Consider the following 22,746-nt stretch of genomic DNA (forward strand, 5'->3'; position numbering starts at 1 on the left):
TTTTTTTTAAATTTAAAATTTTTCATTTTTTGTTAATCCTCACCTGAGGTTATTTTTTTTTCTCCACTGATTTTTAAAGAAAGTGGATGTGAGGGAGGGAGGGAAGGGGAAAGAGAGAGAGAAACATTGATATGAGAGAGACATATTGATTGGTTGCACCCGCATGCTACCCAATTGGTGCCGGGTACATGCCCTTGACCAGGAATCGAACCTGCGACCCTTTGATGCTAAGGCCAATGCTCTAACCACTGAGCACACCATCCAGTCCACATCTTAGTCAATGCTGCCATCCATCTGCTTCTTCAAGCTAAACCTTTGGGACCCCTCTTCCTCCCACACTTCACTAATTAAAATGTGTGCACAGCACGTGTGTGTGCGTGTGTGTGTGTGTGTGTGTGTGTGTCTCACCATTGCTGACACTGCAGGTCCCGCTCACCCCGAGTTCCAGTTCCACCTTCCCTGGCTCCCGACTCTTCTCCATTCTGCTCTCAGACTATTTCCTCCAAAACCCAATCTTCCTGTCTCAACTCCTCGTCAAACCTCCCAGGCTCCCATCTAGGGGTATAAATACAGAGTCTTTATAAAAACGTAAACACACACTCATGAAAATACGCAGAGCCTGGCTGGCGTGGCTCAGTGGGTGAGCCTCGACCTATGAACCAGGAGGTCACAGTTCAACTCCCGGTCAGGGCACATGCCCGGGTTGTGGGCTGGATCTCCAGTGTGGGGTGTGCAGGAGGCAGCTGATCCATGATTCTCTCATCATCTCTCTCTCTCTCCCCTCTCTCCCTTCCTCTCTGAAACAATAAAAATAGATTTTAAAAAGTATGCAGAACACAATGAAAAGTCCTCCCGTGGCCTGCAAGGCATTGCACACTCTGGTCCCGTGACTCCACCGGTTTTCCCTCACCCCCTTCCTCTGCTCACGGCACCTCAGGGACCCCAGGACTCCATACGGTCCTTACACCTGCTCAACGAGCTCTACCAGGGCCTCTCCACCAGCGCCCTCTTCCCTCGGGGTCCACGTCAGTGACCATCAGCGTCCATCAAGGGCGCTACCACACCCCCCCTCCCACGTCGCTCTCCGCATGCCATGCTGTCTCCCAGTATCCCACGGGATAGCCCCACATCCACGTGCTGGGTGGCATTTCTGATTCCCCTGGAATGCATCCCAGCATGGCAACGCTGCACAGTAAAAATGTGTGGGGTGAATGAACAGTGGTGCCAGAGAGGGAATGATTGAGCACCCATTCCTCTTTCACAGGAAATCGGAAACATTTATAAAATACTAGAGGCCTGGTGCACAAAATTCGTGCACGGGGGAAGGTCCATCAGCTCAGCCTGAACAATCCAGGAACCCCCTGGGGGATGTCTGACTGCTGGTTTAGGCCCGATCCAAACCGGCACCCGGACATCCCTCTCGCAATCCGGGACGCTGCCTGCACCAGTGACCATACTTTTCATGCAGGTGAAAGGCATCTTGCTGTTGTGTGGGCAGCTGCATTTTTTTGCCCTGATTATAAAAAGTAGTACATAACACGATCCTTCTGAGGCAGTAGTACCATTTCCCCATCTTACGGGTGGAAAAACTGAAGCAGAGAGAAGGTAAGTAATTGGCTTTGTCACACAGCTATAAGTGTCAGAATCAGGGCTGACCACAAATGTGCAAACCATAGTCCATGCATGTCATCGCTACATCATCCTGTTTTTTTCAGTATTAGAGTAGTCTTGCCAGGTTTTAATTTTAAATCTAAGAGACTGTTCCCAACATATAGGAATGCATGCTCATCCCCATGTAGAATAAGCAGGATGTGGACAGTTTGGAGATTCGTCTGATGAATTAGGATTAAGCAGCCACAGATCTCTTTTTCAAATACTGCAGAAGCCACCTTCCTTGTTTAACTGTGTGTGGGATGTAGCACTTTATAAGCTATGACATAGTCACTCGAAATCCGGGACCCCTTGGGGGATGTGGCAGTGTGCCAAGTGGCAGGTGGCCAGGGAGGAGCCCGAACCGAACCGGGGCTGGGTGCTACACTGCTCACGCTCACCCCGGGCTGCTGCGCCTGCTGCTGCTGCTCCCCGCTCGGTAGTGCTGCCATGGAGGCAGGAGAGGCTCCCACCACTGCAGTTGGACTCACAGCCATGAGCCCGGCTTCTGGCTGAGCGGCACTCCCCCTGTAGGAGTGCACTGACCACCAAGGGGCAGCTCCTGCATTGAGCGTCTCCCCTGGTGGTCATCATAGCGATTGGTCGACTGGACGTTCTGGCCATTCCGGTTGTTTCGTCATAACAGTCGCTGAGGCTTTTATATATATAGATGGTCGGTAATGGACATCTTTCCCCTTTGCAACCTCAACATTGTTTACCCTAATATGCTAGTTAATGAAGATTTTGAATCACCGTCCCGTGGTCTCCTGACCCCTTTTCATCATCAAATTCATTACAATAAGGAAGGACTTGTTCTCATACTTAAAAAACTGTACTAAAGTCATTGCTAACCCCCTGCTCCCTTTCATCATCGGAACCAAGTCCCGGGTGCTATGATTTACCTCGTCCCAGAGAGGGACTCAGGAGAGGTGGGAAGCACTGTAACTTGCACTGAAGGGGGAGGGGGCAGGCCCTGCGCAGTGTCTAGTGCCGGGACAGGCGAGTAAAGCATGTTGGTGAGCCAGCTGAGGCCAGCGGGCATGGACTTGGCTCTGCGCGCAGATGAAGGGGAGCCGGTCAGTGGTGCAGGACCTATGGACGAGGGTCACTGCCGCTGCTTAGGGCAGGCAGACCTGTTTCTGACACTAGATTTTTTTCAGGAATTTCTCCCAAGATCTTCAAAGAGATGGCTCTACCATCTGGTGGACCCAACAAGTGGTGAGACCCAGGAGCCGTGTCTGAGCAAGTCCACGGTAACACGCACACAACTGGGTGTAGAAACAGCTGTGGTGAGGATGGGCAGGGGAAGGTCTCGCTGGGGACCAGTGGCCACAGGGGGAGGTCTCGCTGGGGACCCGTGGCCGCAGGGGGAGGTCTCGCTGGGGACCCGTGGCTGCAGGGGGAGGTCTCGCTGGGGACCCGTGGCCGCAGGGGGAGGTCTCGCTGGGGACCAGTGGCCACAGGGGGAGGTCTCGCTGGGGACCCGTGGCCGCAGGGGGAGGTCTCGCTGGGGACCCGTGGCTGCAGGGGGAGGTCTCGCTGGGGACCCGTGGCTGGAACACAGCTCTCATTGCACCTGCCTGGATCCCCAGCAGCTGTCCGTGCACCTGGAGAAACAGGGAGACGCCCCAGGACAAAGCCTCAGAACCCGGCGTCCACCCCAGGGGCCAGTGACCCGCGTGCATGTGGATTTGGTTTTATTTCTCACGGTTCTGTCTTCTCCCCACAGACAGCAGGTCGGATGCAATGAGGTGAATACCTCTAATTAGAAGCATAAACATACTAGACAGTAAATTAATTCCTCCTCTGTAAACATCTATCTGTTACCAGTGAAAATGTGCAAAGAATTGTCGCCCCTTGTCACAGCTGGAAGAACAGGTGGAAAGTGGCTTTTCTTGGATGGGAGAGCCTCTTGGGAATGGGTTTCTGTTTTTCTTTGAAGCAGAAAACACTTTATTAAAGACACTACATGGAGTAGTATAAGGTCTATGTGTTTTTCTAAAAGTTCATTTAAAAATCTTCATTGGTTGTTATTCAAAGTCTATGATGATTATTTTTAACAATATTTTTATTGACTTCAGAGAGGAAGGGAGAGGGAGAGAGAGAGAGAGAGAGAAAGATCAATAATGAGAGAGAATCACTGACTGGCTGCCTCCTGCACGCCCCACACTGGGGATCGAGCCCACAACCCGGGCTTGTGCCCTGACCAGGGATGGAACCATGACCTCCTGGTTCCTAGGTCGACGCTCAACCACTGAGCCACACTGCCGGCCGTGCCATTGATTTTTATGTCCTGAACACGGAGATTGCTCTAATTCCATTCATTCAGCAAAACGCACACAGCAGCCGTGCTGACCTTTAGGCATTAAGGACATGCAGACCTCTGTGCCCAGCAAACCTCTCTGTTCATAAAAAATACAAATAAAAGCGTGAAAACCAGCAGCACCCATAGCAGAAACAGACCTTGCCAACAACAACTGGCACTTTGTGCGACAACACGAGCCCATTTAAACAGCAGCCCCCACTCAACGACTCCGTTTGCTTCCCGGAACAGACAACGTTAAATGATGGAGATGTTGTCAGTTAAAAATAGCTCAGAAAGCAGAACTCGGGCCCAGCCGAGAGAACATTCCCAGAAGCAGACACATGATGCGCGGGAGGAAACCTGAAAGGGGACCGTGTCTCTCCCGCGAGGCTCCTGTTCGGGAGGGAGGAATCGTCCAGCAAACCCAAGCTCACGCCCGCGTGCAGGGGCCGCGGACTCGCCTCAAATACTGGAAACAACGTAGGATTCTTCTCTTCCAAATGGGAGTTATGTCCCAGTTACGCTTTCTCACCTCATGCTCTTCCCCTCACAGGCGGGTCCTGACACGGGGAAGGTCTGCCTTCCCTCCAGCCTGGGCTCAGGCAGGAACCCTGAGGGGAGGGGTGATTCCGGAGTCTGGTTCCTGGATAACTGTTCCCTCCTCCTGCCTCCCCTCTGACCCCTCCCTCTTCCCCTTCCCGCTCCCACCTTCTTCTACCCTGGGCTCCTACCCACAGTCTGATGACTCACAGGACACAGCAGGTAGGGCACAGGTTGCCCTGAAGCCAGACTTTTCACATCCTCAGCGAGGACCTGCTGAGCTACCCAGGCAGCCGAGGCGAGCTAGATCTGCTCCCCCAAATCAAAGATGCCCCGGGACAGTGCTGGGGGGAGAGGAACAACCTGTGGGCCCAGGCCTGGGAGAAGGTGGAAGAGGTGGAGGTGACAGCCAGGGACCGCAGGGAGAGGAGGGGCGTCAGGAAGGACGGACTGTGGGAAAGGAGGGGCGTGGTGAGAGCCGAGCCACAGAGCGGATCCTGAGGTGTCAGCGGGAAGGACAAGAATGGCAAGATGGATTTGCGCACCTGCTTGGACTCCTTCCTGCGAAGGCAGGGTGACAGCTGTCAGCCCCCCTGCGGACACGCCCTGAGCCTCCCCACCTGCTCCCACAGCTTCCTCTTCACCTGGACTCTGCAAAAGCCAGGCTCTCCCAGCACCCAGGCCTGCCGGGCCACGTGCCCTGGGTGTCCGGGCACCTCTCCTCCGGCCAGGCCTCCCCTCCACCAACTCCCACCCCCTCCCTCAGCCCCCACTGCCCCATTTGTCTGTGACCCCCACTGTGACTCAGGCCCCCTGGACAGTGTCCCCTGCTTCTGGCTCAGCCACGCCCACATCAAGAGCTCCCTGATGAAAAACAAAACCCATGAAGAAATAAAAGGATTGAGATACAAGCAGGAGTGAGCACTGCACTCTAAGCAGTAGATGGCATATAACAGTTCATCACACATTAAGCACCAGATTCCAATTCTTTTTTTTATTTTTAAAAATATTTTTTTATTAGAGGCCCAATGCATGAAATTCGTGCACAGGTAGGGTCCCTAGGCCTGGCCAGCGAGGAGGGCCTTCCACCCCCAGCTGCTGGCTGGGGCCTTCCTTCATTCCGTGCTGCCCCCTAGTGGTCAGTGCACATCAGAGCGAGCAATCGAACTCCCAGTCTCCCGGTTGAACTCCCAATGGAACACTTTACATATTAGACTTTTATATATATAAATTGATTTCAGAGAGGAAGGGAGAGGAAGAGGTAGAAACATCAGTGATGAGAGGAAATCATTAACTGGCTTCCTCCTGCATGCCCTCTATTGGGGACTGAGCCTGCAATCCGGGCATGTGCCCTTGTCCAGAATTGGACCTGGGACCCTTGAGTCTGCAGGCCAACGCTCTATCCACTGAGCCAAATCAGCTAGGGCACAATTCTTTTTACCAATTATTTTTACACTTAAGATTAGAGGGCCTGGCTGGCATAGCTCAATGGTTAGAGTGTCAGCCAGTGCACTGAAAGGTCACGGGGTCCATTCAAAGTCAAGGGCACGTACCTGGATTGCAGGTTCGATCCTGGCCCAGTCACAGAGTGTGTAGGAGACAACCAATCGATGTGTCTCTCTCACATCAATGTTCCTCTTTCCTATCTCTCTCTCTCTCCTTCCTCCCTCCCTTTCACTCTATCTCTAAAGAATATCAATGGAAAAATTTATCCTTGGGTGAAGATTAACAACAACAACAAAAAACCAGATTAGATGAATCTCAGAAAAAATGTAATAAATAAACATCCACACAAGCTAAGTTCAGTGGCAGGCCTGTGACAGCTCCTGAGGACACTGTGTGGGTGGAAATGATGAGGCTTCAAAACAAGCAAACTCCTCCGCACGCGCTGGGCAGTGTGGCTCCGCTGGCTGGGGCGTCGTCCTGTGCACCCAAAGGCTGTGGATTCAGGTCCTGGTCAGGGCACAGCCTGGGTAGTGGGTTCAATCCCTGGTCTGGGTGAATATCGGAGGCAACCAACCGATGTTTCTCTCTCACGTTGCTGTTTCTCTCTGTTTCCCCTCTCCCTTCCTCTCTCTAAAACCAATAAAAACATCCTCAGGTGAGGATTAAAAACAATTCCTCAATGAATGCCAGCCACTTAGCATTTATATGATTACTTCTTATCATAGCAGTACACAAGCCACTCAGGAAAAAAGAGACAAGTAATTTCATTTCCTGAAATACAAAAATACAAATCTATCAACATGTTTTAGAAAAAAGTTCAGCCTGTCTGGTGTGGCTCAGTGGTTGAGTGTTGACCTTTGAACCAGGAGGGCACATTTCTGGGCTGCGGGCTCAATTCCCAGTGTGGGGCACGCAGGAGGCAGCCGATCAACGATTCTCTCTCCTCATTGATGTTTCTCTCTCTCCCTCTCCTTTCCTCTCTGAAATCAATAAAAATATATTAAGAAAAGAAGAGAGTTCACATTTTTATTTTTGAAATATCTGACTCGGAGGAGTGGCAGGGAAAGAGAAGCAGTAAACACCAAGTGGGACCGAGTGAAGTGACCCAAACAGCCTTCCCCGTGACGGCACCGCAGAAAGAACGAAACGTGGCCCTGGGACAGGAAGCAGGGCGGCGCATGGGGGTGCTCAGATGCTGCCGAGTTTGGAGAAGGGAGAATGCAATCGGGGATTTTACTCTGGGGGCGGGACTCACAGACAAAGCACACTTTCCTTTCCCACCTCGTGACCTCAGCCTCTGCCTTGCTGCTCCCCACCCACTGTCCAGGTCACGCCAACAGAGGGTTTGTTCTCATTGCCACGAATTCACGATTTCACTTCCAAACGACCCCCAGTGCCCAGAGCACCGTGCCCTAACATTTGTACATCACATCCCATCCCATCACTCAAAACAGCAAAAAGCCTTACCTAGTGCCCAATGTGTACACAAACAGGAGGCTCCTTCCGGCTGCAGAGCCGCGCCCGCCCCCACGCGCTCCGGGAAGAGAAATGACGCGTCGCGCCCCAGGAAACAGACTCCCATGTGCAGTGCTGCTGCCTCACTTACTTGTCTAGGGCAATGAGGTGGAAAAGCAGTGTAATTTCACGGCCTGTTCTCGTTCTCGGTTTGGGGGCGTAGGGGGCAGGTGGTCCTCCTGCAGCGCCTGGGTGAGCGGGCCTGAGGAGGGCGTCCGCACGTCTGTCTGACAGGAGGCTCCTTCCTCCCGTCGGACAGGAGGACAGTGCGGGTTTGCAGACAAGCACGTCCCGCTCTGAGGCCTGGCGCCCTTTCCTCGCCATGTCCTCATTGCCAGGGACCCGAGGGGGCATCCCACGGAACCTGCGCCCCGGCTGGGAGGAGCAGGGCTTCCCACCCCCACCCCTGGAGCTGCTGGCCCGCCTTTCAGAGTGAACAGGAAGGATGCTCCTCACAGGGGCCAGGGCCCGGACCCCAGAGGGTGCAGGCCCGGCTGGACTGAGTCAAGACCGGTGCCCCGTGTGCTTCTGTGGAGGCGAGGCCTGCGAATCGCCGAGACAAGTTTACACAGCAGGTCCAGGAAGAAGAAGGGGTGCGTGCGGCCTTCCTGGAAATGGAAATAGGCTTTCCCACTGTCTCCACCCAGGGCAGGGCCCTGCTCGCCCCGCGGGAGGCGGCTCTCCGCGCTGAGCCCCAGCTCCCATAGGCTAACTGCCTCATGACCCTGGCCGGGCCCGGAGCTCGCGCTGGGAGAGCGGCTGGACCTGAATTTAATTTTAATAATAAACACCGTGGGGACACGTATACACATCTCCTGTGACTGAGCTAGAGGTCATACACGGGGTGGGGCAAAGGTAGGTTTACAGATGTTCATATGGAAAAAAAACAACAACAATACAAAGATAGCCTTTCATGCACTCACAACTGTAAACCCCACTCTGCATTCCTGAATAAAGAAGCATATTTTGGTAAAATATGTAATTGCTTTGTTCTACGTGTTGTCCAATGGCTACGGTTTTCTGTAAGGCACAGCATTGACAGAAAATCAAAACCGAAACCGCCAGAGCACCGAGTCCCTCCCTGCCGCATCACTCGCCCCTCCCCCCTGCTCTCAGACCGAGGCTCCTTGCCGTGATGTGGCTGGGCTGCGCGGAAGGTGTGTTCTGAGAATTATCCCCAGAGCTGGTCCTGCATTTTCACCATGAAAGGAACTTAGTGTGGCCCAGGGACGTTCACGGCGATGTGCTCCCACAGCTGCCTTCTCTCTAGTCTGCCTGCGGAGCCCGCACTGACCCACCCGGCCTGCACCTGCCGCCGGACTCCGGAGCTCCCAGATGGACAGACACTGAGCGGGGAGCTAGTTGTGCCTCCTGGGTGTGTGCAGCCAGGTGTGTGCAGCCGGGTGTGTGCAGCCAGGTGTGTGCATCTAGGTGTATATGTCCCAGGTATGTGCAGCCAGGTGTGTGCAGCTGGGTGTGTATGTCCCAGATGTGTGCAGCCAGATGTGTGCAGCCGGGTGTGTGCAGCCAGGTGTGTGCAGCCGGGTGTGTATATCCCAGATGTGTGCAGCCCAGCGGCAGCCCGTGGAGAAGTATGTCACTGCCACCCCACTGTGCTCCAGGGTCAGCTTCAAGTTCACCAGAATTTGCAATTGGCCTCCACACAGGCAAGCGATGGGGAGTGTGGGCACCACTTTGCTCTCGGGAACACGTTGTAGGTTTTCTGCTCCAGCATCGCCATTGGAGAGAATTCTAGAGTCTGAGCCTCTTTAAACATGTTCATTAAGAAAACTTGGAAAATTCTATTTCACATTGTTCTTGTGCAGCAGGAAAATAAAATGAGGCGGGAGGCAAATTACACCAGGGAGGGCGCATTCATCTCCTGCCTTCCAGCCGCAGTGAGCCTCCGCCTCCTTCCCGGGCGGCGCTGCGTATTTCACAGGGAAGTGTCTGGGCTGGAGCGATGCGGCTTACCTGGCATAAGCCGCCTCAGCTCACCCGTGATTAAATTATGTTTCTTCCTGTCGGAACAAAGCTTGTATTGAAAATCCGGGAGGGGTGGCACCAGGGAAACACACGCTCGCATTTGACAGTGCGGAGCGGCAGGGAGATGCCAGCGTGTGCGGAGGCCGGGCCGGCACCCGGGAAGAGCAGGAGCGTCTGCATGTGAAGGCAGCTGCCTGCCTGTCCTGGAAATGCCACTCGGTGGCCCTCCGCGCAGTGAATTCTCACTCGCCTGATGCGTTTGGGCGAAGCGAGTTGGCACCGAGGAACTCAAGCAGCCCCTCCTGGCAGGCTGCCGCGTCGCGGCTCTCCGTGCCCAGGACAGTGCCCCCGTGTGCTCGGCCCCCTCAGGGGCTGTTGGGAAAGAAGGGCCGCTCAGCACGCGAGAGGCAGTAGGGCAGTCAACACACAAACGCATCCCATACTTTTGGGCACAGAAAGCGTGCAGGTCTGGTTTAGGGGCGACGCCCACTAGCTTGAACCCAGCCTTGGGAGCTGGAGGGCGAGCTGGGGATGGCGGCGCGGGCCCCTGAGGCCTCGGGACATCGCAGCCCAGAGACGCGCCTGCCCGCGGGACTTTTCAAGGTTACAGAGTCCAGTCCCTTCTGGGGCGGCGAGCTCCGGGCCACGGGAAAGAACCGCGTGGTTGTTGCTTCTGCTGTAACGCCCCCTGGAGAGGGACACCCCCCCACAGACTTCCCCAGCTCTTATTGGCCTCAGAGGGTCTGTGCCTTCCAATGCCTCCGGAAAGTACCGAGACTCACATGGCCGGTGCAGCCTGGAGGCCGCAGCGCGGCCAGCACACCCACGCGGGGATGGCGCCGCCCTCCCCTGGGGGCCGCACCCCTGCCTGTCTCCTGCTTGCTCATCCCATCCTTCCATTGTCTACATGCTAACTGCACCCTCTCCCACGACCTTACAGAGAAAAACCAAATGTGTACTGTTGGTCTGCAGTAGTTAAAATTGAAACCACTTTGGCCCTGGCCGGTTTGGCTCAGTGGATAGAGCGTCAGCCTGCAGACCCAAGGGGCCCGGATTCGATTCCGGTCAAGGGCACGTACCTCAGTCACAGGCTCCTCCCTGGCCCGGGCCCTGGTCGGGACTTGGGCAGGAGGCAAACAACCGATGTGTCTCTCTCACTGATATTCCTCTCTGTCTGTCCCTCTCTTTCACGCTCTCTAAAAAGCAATGGAAAAATATCCTCGGTGAGGATTAACAAAATAAAAAAGGAAAGAAAAATAAAATTGAAGCCACTTTGCATTTTGTACGTTTTACAATGAAAGGATGTATGTACCAGGGCTCACTGGATCGGAATAGAATCACAGAACCTTCGCATCCGAGGAGACGCTAAAAGCGACATCACAGACACTCTTCAGTTCTCTGGACCCGCGGTCGCCAACCGTTCGGACCTCACGGGCCACCAGCTGGTGACCGCTGGTCTGGACAACTTCAGCTCGCCAGGCATGCGCATCGCGATGAGCCCGCCCTATTCCCTGGCTGAGCTCCCCTGTGCTTGCATGACGCGCATCCCTATGGAAAGCTGAAAGGATACCCCTGTTTTCTAAGAAAGCAACTTGGGGGCCTTTCCATCATTCCCTGCTACCTTCTATCTCGCGGGCTTTGGCCCATCATTGCAATGTGCCCGGCGACACTGGATGTTAACAGTACTGTCCCGCCTCCTTCATTCATTCATCCGCACGTAAGCCCAGCCTTAGGGACAGACATGTAGAGCGGACCAGGAATCCACAGAGAACATCGCGCAGAGATCCGCACTCAGAGTCCTACCGTGCTTCTAGGGCATGGAAACGTGGACCACCAATGAAAGGAAGAAATGACGTTCGAATGGTCTCTAGTCCTCGGAGTCTGCACCAACACGAGTATCACGCATCCTACGCACAAGGCCCCAGACCTCACTTTCCCACGCGCGAGTCGGTCCGGGCAGTGGGTGGAGGAAGTGCTCATCTGTCTGGGTAATTTCATGGACCTCGAATGCCTCCCGCTGCAAACACACGTCCCCCCGAAACGCCGACGCGCACCCCCCCTAATGCATCCAGGCCTCTGCTCTGGGAGCTGGCTCTGTTAGAACACAAATGCTCTTTATAAAGAACCTTTATTGTTGAAAGTATTACATATGTCCCTTTCCCCTTACTGACTTCTTCTAGCCCCTAGCCCCACCCCAGGCCTTCACCACCCCATTGTCTGTGTCCAATGGAGTCAAGACAGTCTCTTCGGGAAATGGTGCCAGGAATTGGGCAGGCACAGGCAAAACGATGAAACTAGACCACCAGCGTGCACCGTACACAAGGATAAGCTGGAGACATGGGTAAGGGGCTTAAACATAAGACAGGAAACCATAAAACACTAGAAGAAACCACCGGCAGCATACAAACACGCGTGAGGGTTTGCATATTACCTAACTGATGTGGATAGCACACCCTCACCCATGGGCACAGGGGTCTCCCTCAGTGTCGTCTGGAGGGACACGAAGGAGCTGCTGTTCACTCTGACAAAGCGGTAAGCAACCCAGAGGTGAAGGCCCAGTCCTGTGACTGTTCCTGTTCCTGTTCCTCTTCCTCCTTCTCCCCCTCCCCTCCCCTCCCCTCCCCTCCCCTCCCCTCCCCTGCAGCCTTGCTGGAACCATCCCGCGTGGAACAGCAGTCAGTCCAGCCGTCACCTGGGGGTTCAAGTCATACCTGGCCCCAGACCAAAGCTCTAGGTTTCCGTGATCATTTCTGCATTCTTCACTTCCTGTACCTTTTATTTCACTCGCACGAGGTTCCTGATCAGGTGGGGTTAATTTTTTGAGTCAATGTGACTGGGCCACAGGGCACCCAGGTATTTGCTCAAACCTCACACGTGTGTGTCTGTGAGGCTGCTTTGACTCCATATGAACAACTGAATCGATCAACTGAGCAGAGCACATCACCCACTCCCGTGGGGGGGCCTCTCCTGTCTCACGGCTTTGGCTGGGACATCGGGCTTTTCCTGCCTTCGAACGTGACCTGAAACATGGGCTGCCCTGGGTCTCCCGCCTGCCGGCCCTCGGACGGCACCTCCCCCATCACCCGCAGTCCCCGCTCCTGCCTGCAGATCCTGGGACTCATCTGCCTCCATCAGCACAGGAACATGCTCTTGAACCCTCTGCCCACCCTGGCCCCTGCTTCCCTGGGAAGCGCTGACCTGTGCTGGGGTAACCTGCCCACGCCGGGCTGGACGGGCCGTGCTGATGTCACACCAGCAGGTGCTGTAGTCGCACCTCCCTAACCGCTGTGGCCGCCGCCGCTCAGGGCTTGAGCCTCCTCATCTGTTGGTCCCATATCTCCGTGGACCCCCCTGAAGTCAGCCTCAGCCTGGCTTCACTTGGTGCTGAGGGCGTCCTGTCAGCCACACGCGGGCCCTCCCCAGCGATGCTCCTGCTGGGCTAGCGGGTCTCTGTTCCTCACTCATGCATCCTACTTTTAAAATTTGGCTATTTTTTAAATTTAATTTTTATTTTGGTAATCCTCACCCGAGGATATTTTTCCATTGATTTTTAGAGAGGGAGAGAGAGGGAGAGACAGAGAGAAACACTGATGTGAGAGAGACACATCGATTGGTTGCCTCCTGCATGCACCCTGACCAGGGCCTGTGATGAGGAAACTGCAACCAAGGTATGTGCCCTTGGCCGGAATCGAACCCGGGACCCTTCAGTCCGCTGGCCAACGCTCTGACTAGGCCCATGCACCCTACTTTGATTTCACCATCAACTCACAAGGATAAGCAGACACAGGGAGCCTCCTGGCAATGCCCCGCCCCCTATCCTGCCCCTGTGGCCCAGCCCTACCCCTGTCCAAGCCCCGCCCCTGTCCTGCCCCGCCCCCTGTCCTGCCCCTGTGGCCCAGCCCTACCCCTGTCCTGCCCCGCCCCCTGTCCTGCCCCTGTGGCCCAGCCCTACCCCTGTCCTGCCCCGCCCCCTGTCCTGCCCCTGTGGCCCAGCCCTACCCCTGTCCAAGCCCCGCCCCCTGTCCTGCCCCTGTGGCCCAGCCCTACCCCTGTCCAAGCCCCGCCCCCTGTCCTGCCCCGCCCCCTGTCCTGCCCCTCCTGCTGCCAAGCCCCGCCCCTGTGGGAGGAGTGCTCTGCTCTAAGCCAGGCTCTCAGGGGTCAGGCTTTGCTTTCAATAGCTGTGCCTTCTGAGGGGGAGGCTTCTGAGGACTGACCCAGACAAAGCATTCCCACCCATGTCCCTGCCCTCCCACCCTCCAGCCCACTCTGCAGGCCTCATCTCTCCACCTGCGGGCGTTTGTTTCATTGCTGAGGACCTGAAAACACCCACTGTAACCATTTATCTGTGTGCTCCCTGTAAGCGGGCCCTGCGCTGCCTTGGACGCTGAGCTGGGTGGGCTTCGGCATGCGGCGGCGTTTCCCTGAGCGGGCGCACCGGCATCTCAGGGTGCGCAGAGGCCCGGCCGGCCGGCACACCTGTGAGCGCCGGGAGCCAAAGCGCGCAGCTTGCCCTCAGCCTCAGGCATGGAGAATCTGAGAAAAGGCAGATCTGAAATAACCCCACATTACCCTAAGGCAGCGAATCCCCCCCTGCTGTGCCTTCCCTACAGCAGGAGGTGAAGTCGCCACATGCGGAAAGCTGGAGGGAGACAACGAAAGACAAATCGGGGCCACGTTTTCTATCTTTGATTCCAAATGAAATCGGTGGAGCTTTTTAAAGAGGCCTTCAGGACCCTCATTCACAGGACAGCACCCGGCCACGTGTGCAGGCGGTTTGCATGGAGAGCATTTCCAGGGCAGGAAGGAAGCGGGGTGCCCTGAGGCCAGAGCCAGAGCAAACTCAGCTTCCTAAGCGCCTGGCGACAGGTGAGGACCTTCCTGGCCGGAGAGCGTGCTCATGTGTCTCCCCTGCAGCTCAGCCAGGAGCCCCCGGAGGGGCTGCAGGAAACTGGGCGGCTCTGGTCATCGCTGTCTTTTATTTATTGTATTTTAAAAAAAACCGTATTTGTATTGATTTCAGAGAGGGAGATAGAAACATCAATGATGAGAGAATCATTGATCGGCTGCCTCCTGCACGCCCCCTGACTGGGAATTGAACCCAGGACCCTTCAGTCCGCAGGCTGAACCAGCTCAGGCCAACACTGCCTTTGAAACAAATCTGAGCTTGCCTGGATCTAAGACAACCAGGGACGTGCAAACTCGGACGTGTGGTCTGATTCTCTCTGGCCAGGCTGGCCTCACCCGATGATCGCTGAGGAAGGGCTGAGACTAGACACAAAATGAGACGCACATTCACGAATCCCGGTGTTACCACGAGGAGCGTAAGGGGACACATACTGGGTTTAGCAGGACCGTGAGGAAGAGCTCGCCTCCCCGGATGCTCTTGTCCAGCTCCTGGGGTCCCCCGGGGTACTCCTTGTAGAAGATGGTGTGGGTGAACAGCCCGCAGGTCTGCCGGGGGAGGACCTGAGGGGGGAACAGGGACAGGCGTTAACCAGCGCCACTGCACGGGCCTCATCCGCATGCCGCGTGCCCACGGCGCTGCCCCGGAGCTGATGCCCAGATCTATAGGAATCGAGAGCTGATGATGAACCACCATCATGGAGAGGCAGTGTGAGTTGGGGTGCGTGATTGTGTAAATATGAAGGGAGCTGTCACTTCAAAGCTAACGGTGTGTGTTATGTGTCACTGAGTCACCTCTGACTCCCGGGGACCCATGAATGGTGCCGTCCAGTGTCCTCCTCACAGCCTGCGCAGCCCGGAGGCTCAGCCTGTGGCTCCCCCGTGAGTCCCTCCACCTCCTGTTTGGGCTCCTCTTCTCCTGCTGCCTCTGTTCCCAGCATCGTTGTCTTTTCCAAAGACCCTGCCTCCTCACGAGGTGTCTGAAGTAGGACAGCGTCCTTGTGTCACTGGCCCTAGCCGTGTTTCAGCCTGAATTTGCTCTGAGACCCACGTGTCCGTCTTTGTGGCATCGATGTGCTAAAGCCTTTGCACTCAGGCCTATAAATCTCCCCCGTCCCCGCTGAGCTCACTAGGTGAAAGGATTGGCCAAATGCAGGCCTTCTTTGGGTAAGTTAACTCAGAGGAGGGGGTTCCCCCAGGTTCCACTTCCGGGGCATTGGGCATCCTCTCCTTGCCTCTGAGTTATGGTCGGACATGGCTCTCGGCTCCGGGACTATTGGGTTCTCATCACTCCCCCACCTTGATTTGTGCTGTTCTCACTGTACTCAGAATTGAAATGTCAGTCACAGAGTGGCCACGTGATCTGATGATTGCTTCGGGCATATTCTGTGGTTAATTCTGTTGTAAATCTGAACATGCCACAGAGAAGGCAAGTAAGTACTTTTATTCTGATAACTTATTCGGAATAATAAACTACTCATAATCTAATGGGAAGATGCATCCAGTTGTACAGAGTAGGTGTAATTTTATTTATTCTTTGCTTAATTTTCATAATAGCTTGTAAGAAAAGTCAAGGTAAACAGATGCATGTAATATTGGTTAAAAGAAATGTTTTTATTTCATAACTAGAGGCCCGGTGCATACGATTTGTACCCTGGGTGGGGGGTCCCTCAGCCTGGCCTGTGCCCTCCTGCCTAAGCCAGCAGTCAGACATCCCTCTCGCAGTCCGGGGCTTTCACAGTCTGGGTGGGACCCCCTCACTCCTTACCACCTGCCTGCAGCGGAGGTGGGAGAGGCTCCTGCCACCGCCGCTGCACTCACCAGCTGTGAGCCCGGCTTCTGGCTGAGCGGCGCTCCCCTTGTGGGAGCGCACTGACCACTGGGGGGCAGCTCCTGAATGGAGCATCTGCCCCCTGGTGGTCAGTGCGCATCATAGCGACTGATCGTTTTGAGGTTCGGTCAATTTGCATATTAGGCTCTTATTAGATAGGATCTGTCCCATGGTCATGCAACCCATGGGCAGCGGGTCCCTTAACTCTGGTCTGAATGACAAGAGTGACACTCCCCATACCTCCTACCTCCTAGTCCCATGAACATCGCTCCTGCCATCTCACCATCAACAGCTCCATCGAGCCTCAGGTGTGCGGTATCGATTGACAATAAGCCAGGAATGCTTCCTGGGGAGCAACAGTGAGCGGTTTGCTTCTCCTGTGGTTTCGGTAGTGATGACCCAGACAGGGGACAGGGCAGGTGGGTAATCCTAAGGGGAATCCCAGAGCCGGCCGGCTGGGAGGGTGGGACAGTTACAGGAGGGAGAACACTGGTCAGTTTGCTGGGACCAGGCAGCGGACCCCGAGGACGTGGCTACAGCCTGAAGTGAGATGGGCATTTTAAGATGGCCATTCTATCTCAGAGTAAAGAATACTATGTTTTCATTCTAATCAATAATCATGAGTTTCCATCTAAAACACAACTGCTTTTATCCTCATGTAAAGGGATCACACATCATTCTCGCATCAGATTATGATTGTTTTTTCAATTAATATGCCCGAAGAGAAAACATATGCCTTCGATTTTGTCATAAAGGAGGGAGGGAGAGACGAGAATTAAGTGTCCTAAGAACTCCCCAGGCCGGGAGCTACGTGGACGGAGGGAGAACTCCAGCCTCCGTGCTGCGTGGATGGGCTGTCAGCTGACGGTGCCCTGACTTGGGCGGGGGGCATTCTTGACCTATGAACCCCCCCTCTGCCTGGAAAATGCTCAGTAAAACCACCACCCAACAGACCCAGAAATTCCCAGTTAGAGCCAGGGTCTGGGGCAGAGCTTCAGTCCTGACTCTGTGGGGACTTGCCGCCATGGGAACCATTCCCAGACGAGAGCTTGTCCTGCGCTTGCCAAGGCCACCCCACATTCAGGGGCCAGCGTGCCGCCAGCGCAGCCCCTGTGGCCTGTCACCGCCACGCACGGCAGGAGCTGGGGTGCTGTGTGAGGGAAGTGGGGTGCTGTGAGGGAGCTGGGGTGCTGTGTGAGGGAGTTGGGGTGCTGTGTGAGGGAGTTGGGGTGCTGTGTGAGGAAGATGGGGTGCTGTGAGGGAGCTGGGGTGCTGTGTGAGGGATTTGGGGTGCTGTGTGAGGGAGTTGGGGTGCTGTGTGAGGGAGATGGGGTGCTGTGTGAGGGAGATGGGGTGCTGTGAGGGAGCTGGGGTGCTGTGTGAGGGATTTGAGGTGCTGTGTGAGGGAGTTGGGGTGCTGTGTGAGGGAGATGGGGTGCTGTGAGGGAGATGGGGTGCTGTGAGGGAGATGGGGTGCTGTGAGGGAGTTGGGGTGCTGTGTGAGGGAGCTGGGGTGCTGTGTGAGGGAGATGGGGTGCTGTGTGAGGGAGTTGGGGTGCTATGAGGGAGTTGGGATGCTGTGTGAGGGAGTTGGGGTGCCCTCCCCCGGCGCTCACCATGATGCCGTCGTGGACGAAGCCCCTGCGATGCCGCGCCGGCTTCAGGTGCGGGTACTCCTCCGTGCTGGTCACCTGCACGCCCCACACCTGCTTCCAGGCCGCGTACAGCTGCCCGTGCACCGGGTAGACGCCCGAGTGGTGCGGGGCCACCGCGTAGCCCATGTCGACGGGAATCCCATGCTCCTGAAAGAGATGGGACGTCACGTGTGGTGGGCACTCGGCGCAGGTGCCATGCCTCCGGGTGGGCACGTCCGGTCTCCGCTCCGGGGAGCAGCAGAGCACACGTAGCCACGCCCGTCAGCAGCTCGCGGAGGACGGAGCTCGGACGGGGTGGCGGTGCACACGGGGCCCGCGGGTGTGGAGGCTGATTCTGAGCTCTGACGGCGGAGAGCGGGGGCGGGGAGAGGAATCAGCAGGCCCTTCCTCAGATGGGTGCAGAGAAAAAGTGTCACCGTGCCCCATACAAGAGACTGCAGAGCACGGTGTGTGCGTGTGGTGGTGTGTATGCGTGGGAGCGTGAGTGTGTGTGAGTGTGCATGTGTGTATGTATGTGCATATGTGTGGTGTGTGTGAGTGTGTGTGTATGTGCAATGTGTGAGTGTGTATGTTGACTGTGCATGAGTGTGTGTGTATGTGTGAGGTATGTGTGTGTGCGTGTGTGTGTGTGTGCAGTGTGTGAGTATGTTGACTGTGCATGAGTGTGTGTGTATGTGTGTGTATGTCTGTGGTGTGTGTACATGCGTGTCTGAGTGTGTGTAGGTTGTGTGTGAGTGTGACGCGGCTACGAGTGTGCATGAGTGTGGTGAGTGAGTGTCTGTGATGCTGACGAGCAGAAGGTGAGTATGAACCACGCAGTGATGAGCTTTCCCCGCTGACTTGGGGGTCGAGATTGGTTGTATGGAAGGTGCAGGCAGGATGCTGGCTGAGCACCAGGGCGTGCCTGCTCCCACCTCGGCGAGAAGGACCCAGTGGCAGGTTGCGGGGGGGTGCATGGGCAGCCGCTGTGCATGCAGATGGCAGGTTGGGGGGGGTTGCATGGGCAACCGCTGTGCATGCAGATGGCAGGTGGCGGGGGAGAACGGTGCCTGCTGGGGAGGGCTGGCTCCCACTGGGACAAGGCAGGCCAGTGCAGTGACGTCAGGGACAGAGGGCAGGACAGGGAAGCCGAAGTCCCCTGCTGGCCCCCAGCTCCCTTTGTCTTCAGGGGACACAGCCTTCACAGGGGATGCTCGCTTTGGGCAAACAGCCGACCCCGAAGGTCACAGGTATAAACGTAACACGAGGATATGAACAAATCCTCGAAGAATGGTTTCATATCGCGAGGTTCCTGCTTTAGACCTGCAGTTGTCTAATTGTGCGTCTTTATATTTCTCCCTTTAAAGGCTCCTCTGCTCTACAAAGACCTCTGTGGATAGACTCCTCACTGAGGCCATAAATAACCCGCACGTCCGCTGGGAGCGGCCGAAGCCAGCGCAGCCCGGGCGCTACTTCACAGTCACACCCCTAGTTCCTGGCGCCTGGCGGGTCCCCCCTAGTTCCTGGCGCCTGGCGGATCCCCCCTAGTTCCTAGTGCCTAGCGGGTCCCCCCTAGTTCCTGGCGCCTGGCGGACCCCCCCTAGTTCCTAGTGCCTAGCGGGTCCCCCCTAGTTCCTGGCGCCTGGCGGACCCCCCCTAGTTCCTAGTGCCTAGCGGGTCCCCCCTAGTTCCTGGCGCCTGGCGGATCCCCCCTAGTTCCTGGTGCCTGGCGGGTCCCCCCTAGTTCCTGGTGCCTGGCGGATCCCCCCTAGTTCCTGGTGCCTGGCGGGTCCCCCCTAGTTCCTAGTGCCTAGCGGGTCCCCCCTAGTTCCTAGTGCCTAGCGGGTCCCCCCTAGTTCCTGGCGCCTGGCGGGTCCCCCCTAGTTCCTAGTGCCTAGCGGGTCCCCCCTAGTTCCTGGCACCTGGCGGGTCCCCCCTAGTTCCTAGTGCCTAGCGGGTCCCCCCTAGTTCCTAGTGCCTAGCGGGTCCCCCCTAGTTCCTGGCGCCTGGCGGATCCCCCCTAGTTCCTGGTGCCTGGCGGGTCCCCCCTAGTTCCTGGTGCCTGGCGGATCCCCCCTAGTTCCTGGTGCCTGGCGGATCCCCCCTAGTTCCTGGTGCCTGGCGGGTCCCCCCTAGTTCCTGGTGCCTGGCGGATCCCCCTAGTTCCTAGTGCCTGGCGGGTCCCCCCTAGTTCCTAGTGCCTGGCGGGTCCCCCCTAGTTCCTGGCACCTGGCGGATGAGGCACAATGAGCTTCGGTCTGTGGCGCCTGGTCACATCCACACTCAGCCCCTAGGATGGGCCTCCCCTCCTGCTGCCCCGTCCTTCCCGCCATGACCCTCACTGCCCAGCCTCCCGCCTCTCCTCACCCAGAGGAGACTGTTTCCTGACATCTATTACGATCAATGACCCCGGAGAGAGACGGGTTTTGAAATCAATGCTATAAAATGAGCCCAGTCTCTCGCTAGGCACAGGGGACAATTCTGTTCCTGGCAGGAGCCGAAAAATCACACTTTTCCCAGAGCTGAGTTTTCGGGACGAGGCAAGGTGGGAAGTCCAGTAACAAAGCCGTGGAAGCTATGGGGTGAGGGGTGGGGGCGGCCATTATGTCCCTGACACCTCCCTGGGGCCGCGATGCCCAGTGAATGGTCACAAAGGGGATGCGTGGCATCGGGGAGCTGCCAGGTGCTGCCCTGGGTTAGGCAGGTGCGCTTCCCCGGGAGGGACTCCTGGGGTGAGGGGCTGAGCGCTGTCTGGGGTGGCCCGGAGCACAGGCTGCTCAGAGGCCGAGGTCTATGGGAAAGGGCAAAGCAGGGTGTTGGAGGCTGGGACCCTTCCCAGTGGCTCACCGGAGGTTTGCAGCAGCCCTGTGCCGAGGAGCAGCAGCAGCGGCAGCGCGTGGCCCTGACCGCCCTCCCTCACAGCCGGCCCTCTTGTCTGTCCCTGGAGGGCCTGAGCCCACACTTGGGGCCGGGGACACTCAGTGAGCAGGTACGTCCCAGAAACAAAGGGGTGAGAACCACCATCACAGAGAGGATTGAAATACCCAGCAGCTGAGTCCCCAGGAAACCCGGCTCCTCGCAGCCACGTCCACGGGCAGTGGATGGATCCAGAGCTCTCCTGGGAGCCCAGAGGGTGAGAAGCACTCGGCTGGGCGGGGAGGAGGCAGGGGCAGCCAGGGGACTTTATTGTTTTTATTGATTTCGGGCTCAAGTTATACTGCTCACAGGGTCTTCTTCTCCCTGACAACCCGAGGCAGCCGGGTATCAATCACCCCACGTAATTAGGAGTTCATGCTTTTCCCGTCTAAACGATAACCCACAATGAAAAGTTACTCCCCAGTCCCTCATTTCCTGTGACCGACAGGCCTGCTGGCTAGGAGCCTTCTTTCTCTTCTGTCCAGAGCTTACGGCCGGCTCTACACAGACCCACAACCAAGAGCAAACTGAACATCAGACTCACACAAGATCCCCAAATTACAAAGCGTGAGAGGCTCTCCAATGCAAATATAGGACGCATTTGAAACTATAAAAACAAAATATAAATGTCAGAATGAACATTCAGATATGGTTTGAGTAGTTGTCAAAACAACCTCTCTTACAAGATCGAGGAAACTCTATGACAAGCCAACGTGGCCCCACAAATGTTTGCCGGGGGTTTAACTTGACCTGATTCCCCGAGACCTCAAGTTCCCAGGTGATTGGAAAACGAGGTAATGTGCTAATTCAAATAGGGTCGCTATTTTTCAAAAACTAGAATAGAATAAATTGTAATTAGCACCCAATCCCTAATGTAATCGACATGGTCTCATAATTTTTCTTCAATCGCATCAGCTTACAGTACTCAGTACCGGATCCTCAGGAAGCGTTTCACATCCATGTGGAATGTGGTCCTCAAGATTACCTTTGGGGTGGCCTGGATGTCACTGTCGATGTGGGAACTGTGGCTCAGAGCGGCGGCATGCATGGCCACGCTCACAGATGTCAGAGCTAGAATCCTACCCCAAGTCTCCTCTGGACTCACAGACTCAGCTTCTGTAACAACTCACTACTGCTGTGTCAAAGTCCATGACCAAATCATGACCAAGTCTGTGACCACGTCTGTGACCACGTCTGTGACTACATCATAACTAAGTCCATGACTAAGTCCGTGATGTGGTGCGTCCTGCAGGTCCATGTAGTTGCTGTGGCATTGCTGGCGTGGCCCCACGGAGCGGAGGCGCTACGGGAGGGGACACTTCGGAGCAGAGAGGGTCCTTCTCTCCCACCACTGAAGCAGAGGTTCTTCGGCTGCTCCCTGGGAGCTGAGGAAGGGAGTGAGGAGGAAGCTGGGAGTCAGTGCAGGTAGAAGGTTCCTGAAGCAACCTGGGGGACGTGGCGCGGGGCCCAGGTGGCACGCGTGGCTGTGAGAGTGCTCTTATTCTCATGTGCCGTGCGGGCCGGCCAGGCTGAGCTGGCAGGTGGACGGTGGGGCAGGCAACCACACACAGTTTCCATCAAGGAGGAAGGAGGAGGCAGGACGCAGGCCCAAGGGCAGAGGGCACAGCGGCCGTCGGGGGAGCTGAGAAGCCGCTGAGCATCGGAGCCGAGACTTTAGCTGAGCTCTCGCCTCCCCGACTCACCCACACACGTTTTACCTAAAGTCACGAGACTCATTAAGGTCACCCACAGGACGCGTAGAAGCAGAGAGAAGAGGTTGGGGACAGCACGTGGGGCGCAGTGTCACTGGGAGGTCAGAGGGACGAGAAGCCCGCAGTGCCCTGAGGAAGGGTTGCGGGAGATGCAGGAGACCATGTCCAGGAGGGAATGGGAGGCGATCGGGGCAAGGGGCTCCCAGGGAGACCTGAGTCCCCCACGTTAAGGGTGGGTGATGGTCAATGAAGCAGGGACCGCCCCAGGGCAGGAGGGGAGCTCTCTGGGTGGACCCGAGAGGGGCAGGT

General features: G+C 56.2%; 1 protein-coding gene across 1 annotated transcript in view; it reads right to left on the reverse strand.

Annotated features, from left to right (window-relative positions):
- The window catches only part of NDST4 (N-deacetylase and N-sulfotransferase 4), a 172,198-nt gene that overhangs the window by 58,575 nt on the left and 90,877 nt on the right, over positions 1 to 22,746 (reverse strand). Inside the window, exons 4-5 of the mRNA XM_054716764.1 lie at positions 17,792 to 17,977; positions 14,780 to 14,908 (exon numbers count right to left, since the gene is read on the reverse strand). Of these exons, the coding sequence (XP_054572739.1) occupies positions 14,780 to 14,908; positions 17,792 to 17,977 (315 nt within the window). The remainder of the gene's footprint in view (positions 1 to 14,779; positions 14,909 to 17,791; positions 17,978 to 22,746) is intronic.

This window comes from Eptesicus fuscus, chromosome 6 (assembly GCF_027574615.1).
Source record: "Eptesicus fuscus isolate TK198812 chromosome 6, DD_ASM_mEF_20220401, whole genome shotgun sequence".
Classification (NCBI taxonomy): Eukaryota; Metazoa; Chordata; class Mammalia; order Chiroptera; family Vespertilionidae; genus Eptesicus; species Eptesicus fuscus.